The sequence below is a fragment of the Pteropus vampyrus genome, unplaced genomic scaffold (assembly GCF_000151845.1).
Source record: "Pteropus vampyrus isolate Shadow unplaced genomic scaffold, Pvam_2.0 Scaffold91, whole genome shotgun sequence".
In the NCBI taxonomy this organism is placed as follows: Eukaryota; Metazoa; Chordata; class Mammalia; order Chiroptera; family Pteropodidae; genus Pteropus; species Pteropus vampyrus.
This window is the reverse complement of record NW_011888872.1, coordinates 5155594-5161280: the sequence shown is the minus strand read 5'-3', so window position 1 is coordinate 5161280 and position 5687 is coordinate 5155594. Positions and strand designations below refer to the sequence as shown.

At 36.3% G+C, this 5687-nt stretch overlaps 1 protein-coding gene across 1 annotated transcript in view; it reads left to right on the top strand.

The window, feature by feature from the left end:
• EML6 (echinoderm microtubule associated protein like 6) overlaps positions 1–5687 on the top strand; it is a 274207-nt gene that overhangs the window by 183943 nt on the left and 84577 nt on the right. Inside the window, exon 17 of the mRNA XM_023532868.1 lies at positions 2019–2112. Coding sequence (XP_023388636.1) covers positions 2019–2112 — 94 coding nt within the window. The remainder of the gene's footprint in view (positions 1–2018; positions 2113–5687) is intronic.

Genomic DNA, 5687 nt, shown 5'->3' with positions numbered 1-5687 from the left:
TGTTTTTGAAAGGAATGGTAATTAAAACAATTAAAATTTGTAAAGCTGTGTAACATAGGACATTCTCTTTCCCTTCATTCCATTCATATGTACATTTCTTCTTTATCTTCCTAGTCCTCTTCAGTGTCACCAGTATATCAGTATTCTTTGAAAACCAGCTCAGTGTCAGGATCACAAAGGAAATCCTATATGATTACCGTAAACCGTCAAGGGTTTATAATCTAAAAACGGTGACAGAAAACTCCAATAAAAATAAAATCCCCAAGTACCGAGGCATGTTAACATAGAAATATAACCAGGCCATACCAGGAGATGTAGAAAAAGTAATGTTGCTAGTAATGAATAGAAAGTCATTACCAGTCCCTTCTCCCAAATGCATAAAAAAGAGGCCTTGCCCAACTTAAAGCCTAGTAACATTTAAGCATAAGGACATATCATTAGTTATGATTCAGAAGACACATTTGTTTAAAATAATCACCTTCTGGTGATTGAGCCCTTAAGGAAAGTGTCAGTGTCTTCATCTAATACTGCTATAGCCTCATAGCTTGAAAGGGTTAATGTAACTTTCACATCCTTACCTCATACTTAGTAGTGGTCCCGGATTGGAGAGGATTTGCTTTGTTAAACCAGGCTCTTTCTTTCTCTTATTCTCCTTCCTCTTCTAGAAAAGGAGCAGACCACTGTTCCCAGGTGATTGGAAGGGTGGGTCTTTGCCCCAAGTAAGGGCATTCACAAGTTGGGCACTGGTTAGCATTTGAGGGAAGGTTGCCAGATTTAGCTAATAAAATACAGGAGACTCAATTAAATTTAAAATGTCATATAAACAAATAGTTTTTTTTTAGTACAAGTATGCCCCATGCAACATAAATATGCAATGTAAATTTAATATTGCATGGTACATACTTACACTAAGAAATTATTCATTGCTTATCTGAAATTCCACTTTAACTAATTTGGCATCTACATCAGGCCCACCTTTGAAAATACCAGCTGAGACCCAAGGTAGACTGGGGAGAAGCAGTTTATCACAGTCTTGTGTTTCTTTGCCCTAATGTTGTTGATCCTCTGTAGTCAGACACCCAGCTGAACTGATGCACATGAGCTCAGTGCCTGCTTCCCAGCCAATACACACCTGGCGGGGAACCACTGACCCAGAGATGCTTCTCCTGTGAGGAGGCAGCAAGGGAAAGACTTACTGACTGTACCTCTTCTTCTGTCTTGAAGAGAAAAGCAAATTAGCTCTTTTGATTTCAAATTTAATTTTATATATATTTAAAAATGTTTTTGGGAAAAAACCTAAAAAAACAACTTATAGTAATCATTGATAATATTATAAATAATATTTAATACTAATGGAAAATGTTCATCATATAACAAATGGAAAAAGATTAGATAATAGTATATTCAGTATGATCCTGGTTTTTGTTTTTAGAAGTGCATTTATGTAGAGAAAAAAACTTACAGGATATACATCAAATGTAGGCCTAGAAATTTGGATGATTTAAAAATTTCCTTCGTCTGTATTTTCTAAATGTCTTTTAACAAGCATACTACATTTGAAATAGGGAAACTAAGAAATTAAGATTTTTTAAATTATAAAATCGTCTTTTGAAAGAATTTTTGTAGTTAAATTTAGTTTCTATAATGCTCTTATCTTGAAGGATTAACAGAACCCAGGTTTTAGAGCTGAAAATAGACTGAGTGACAAGACCAAATGGCTCTTCCAATAAATGTCATGAGATTTGTCTGTCACAAAATAGGCAAGGTTTTAGTGACTTCCCTAAGAGGCTGCCCCCAGCCCTGTGTCTCAGCTTGGAAAGTTGGGTCAGCGATTTCATTCAGTTACCGGTTATTATGCATTAAGAAGCTCTGTGAGGCCTCTTTATAGTATATGATACTTCTAATGTATTTGAGCCAAATATTAAGGTCGCTTTCTTGTTCCTCTTTATAGTATATAAAATGTTTTGGTTTTTCATTAGAAAAATGAGTCATTTTACATTTGTGTTGTTTTTATACAGCCGATGGAAAATGTCTGGTGTCGGTTGGTTTAGACGATTTTCACAGTATTGTGTTTTGGGACTGGAAAAAGGGAGAAAAGATAGCCACAACAAGGTAAGAAGCTGCTGAGATCTGACACATCCTGCTGATTGTCACACATCAATATACGTCAATAGTTTTCATTTTCTAGTAAGATTTCATCTTCAAACTCAGATGAAATTCACCTAGAAAGGTTTACACCCAAATGAAACACAGTGCAACATTTCATAGTGCCACCCTCACCTTGAGCAGTTAATATTTGTTTCAGGGAATTGGAAAATTCTGAAATTTTTTCCAGGGAGTTAGTTATTCATCACTTTGCTTTTAGTAATATATGCATTAGTTATAGCAAAGCTTTTTCCGAGCAGTAAAAAAGCAGCTTTTCTCGGGCTTGTGCCTTGCCCCTTGTTTTTCCACAGTCTTAGCATCTGGTGAAGGATTGTCAATGTCACTGGAGTCAGAAGTACCATTTGTCATGAGGCTGTGGCATGCTGGAAAGGAGGCCCCATCGTGTGCATCTGCCACTGCTTTCAAAGCAGGCAATTGTTGCCCTGATCTCCCCGTCTTATAAATAGACTTTTCAAGACCTACTGCTGTTCATAGACCACCTGTCCTCCCTTACCCCAGCCACCTGGCCTGCTGAATCAGCCCGAAGTCTGAACGTTATTTTCCACTACTACTAGTACTGGGCTTAGCTGTTTGCCAGCTGTGGTCAGAGGTCAAAATAGTTGGCAGCCAAGGCCTAGCAATACAATTTGTTGCCCAAGGTGTATTATCAGTGTACCTCTCTACTAGTTCTTCCCTGCATTAACTAACTTACTTTTTCTATTTTGCAATATAAAATCATTTTTAAGTGAATGGCTTTGAACCCCAGTATTCACTTTTAGTTAATACTTCCCTCCACAATATTAAGTGGCGGGGGGGGTGGGAAAGGTTGTGTGGTTTTGTTTTTTTTTTTGGCAATTTGGTGTAATGAATGAAGACCTATGAATTGCTGGAGACTTAGAGGAGGAGCAGATGGAGCCTTGATGACTCCAGCTGACTATCTTAAGAGAGAAAAAAACCACTTCTGATGACTGCTATTGAAATGGAATTCTTGGCAGCAAATGACAGCTCATACATCCGCCTGCCCAAGTGGTTTTTCTCTTGGTCTCTTTTTACTATTCCAAACTGCTGTATCACTCACCCCTAGTAATCAGATTTAGCTCCTAGTAAGACTCTGCTTTCCTTCTAGACAAACTGAATTTTCATTTAATATTTCTGATAATATACTATCTGCATTAATAGGTAATTTCAGGCAAAGCATATATCTGCATTTCAAAAGCAACAGAAATGCAATTTTCCTGCTAGAAAACCCTCTGCAACTGAGTGCCTCACGAGTTGTATGCCAGAAACAAATAGAAATAGAAGGAAGCAATATTTATTAATAAAAAAAGTATATACCCGATATGCATGGTAGTGTTACTTTAATGAACACAAACTGACTTAACACTGTATTATGTTAATGACACAATTTATTTTTGGAATTGCTCCCAAGCTTTATGTCACATTTCCAAAACAGGACACCTGCAGAATTTCCCTCAGAGAACATTTTGCAATTATAATATTAACCACTGCTCTTTACAAAAAGGAATGTGCCAAGGATTGTTAAAGTTATTTGGAAGAATATTAGGTTTTGAAATGATAAATAAATAATGAATATGTACATAAATATTTATATAATAATAAATTTTATATAAAAAAAATTTTATATAAAAAATAACCAGAAAAAAAACAATTCTACTTATAGACTTAAGTTAGTGTGCTTAAGTAGATAAAAACTTTAAAAACAGACATGAAAGAAGTGACAAAGAAAAATAAGTACTACTTTTCCGATGGTACTCACTGGGTTCCGGGAATCATCACAGCTCCTGAGAGGGCCGAATTTACTCTCAGAGCACGGCTCACTCAGTGATACCCTTCATTTTGCAGTCCATGTCTCAATCATTGCCAGCATTGTCACTAGGAAGGCTTAACAACGAACCTGCTTCTGACAGGTTGCGTTGTTCTAGCAGAGAGATTGTTCTACGACATGCCCATCACTCAGGATGTGAGATTTCCCCAAGGGGGAAGGACATAGTTGGTAACCACGATGGCAGGTCCAGGGCTAATAATGTGTGCCACTTGCACAGTATTGCACTCTCAAAAGTTATCCCTCCATTGTAAAAATATTTAAATGAACCTACTTTTTATCAGCTCAGAAAAATTAGAGAAATTCAGAATTGGCACATAGAGACCTTATTACAAGATCTCTATGAGCCTTGATCCAATCTATCTGAACAATTTCTTTGCATTTTTGCTATTTTTCATGAATTCAGTTATATCCATTACAAATGAAATTTTTACTCTTTTTTCCTCTTAAATGTTGTTCAGATTATAGTCTAATATATAAGTAACCCATTTAAAAACCAGGGTCAATCTTTATGGGCAGTAGTTAAGTGGCTTAATGGCAGCGTCAATCAGGGCAGAATAATGAGATAATCAGGTGCTTTTATGCTTCTTTAGTTGGAATTTTATTGCACTGGGAACATGACTATGGGAGAGAATGACTGTTATTGACCTGCTTCATCTCAGAAATTTAAACAGTAGGGATCTTAGGTAAAATCTAGAGTTATCAAGGTGCCTAACAAGAATACTTCCAATGTTAATATGAAATAGTTATGCTACTAGAAAGCTTGGGGACAAACATAGGCCCGCAGAGAGCAGCAGGCACATAGAGCTTCAGAGCATGCATTCCTGTATTAGCTTTGTTGTTTGAGCCATTTTAGGCCCTTACCCTTGCATACATTTAGTAAATATCATAAAGTCTTCTGCACACCAAATCAGCACCTTTTCTTCTCACTGTTTTTTAAGTGTGTATCTCTTTAAAAATAACAGGTATTAATCTTTTTTCTGTTTTCAAAATAATACACGATCATTATAGAAAAGTTAGAAAACATAGAAAACAGCCAGGAAGAAAATGAAAATCATCTGTAATTCCACTACCCAGACATAGCTGTGGCCAATATTTTAGCATATGTTCTTTAGTATATATTCTTCTAGTATTTCTATCCATTTTAATTTACATATGGGATATTATACATACTGCTCTATAACTGGCTTTTTTTCCCCCCACTCACTAATATTTTATCTCATTGTCTTCTAATTTATGTTACCTGGCTTATTCTGTATTATTATTCTATATAGTAATCCAGTTTAAATATTTTTTGGAGACGAGGTGTAAATCAAACATTCATTCAGTCTTCCTGTTAGGGATACCTTCCCAAAGAAAGAGCAAACCAAATCACACATAGGACTGGGCCTCTATCAAATGAAAGGGCTCAGGATAGAAGATTCAGAAACCAATTTACCTGGCTAGCTGCCCTTTGCTTCTAGAAGAAGCACATTCCTTCCTTCTTCCCCTGCGCTTGCTGAGATTTTAAATGTGGCCTCTGTGGTGAATTACTTACAACTCAGGAATGAAGAACTGTCCTGTATTAGGTTAATAAATAGTAGAGAGTCTTCTACATTCTTATTCTCTCACTTTAGGACCTGAAGCTTTTTCCATTTTGTTTTTCTTACACACACAATTGTAGGCAACTACCCTACAGATTTAATAAGCGTCTAAGGGG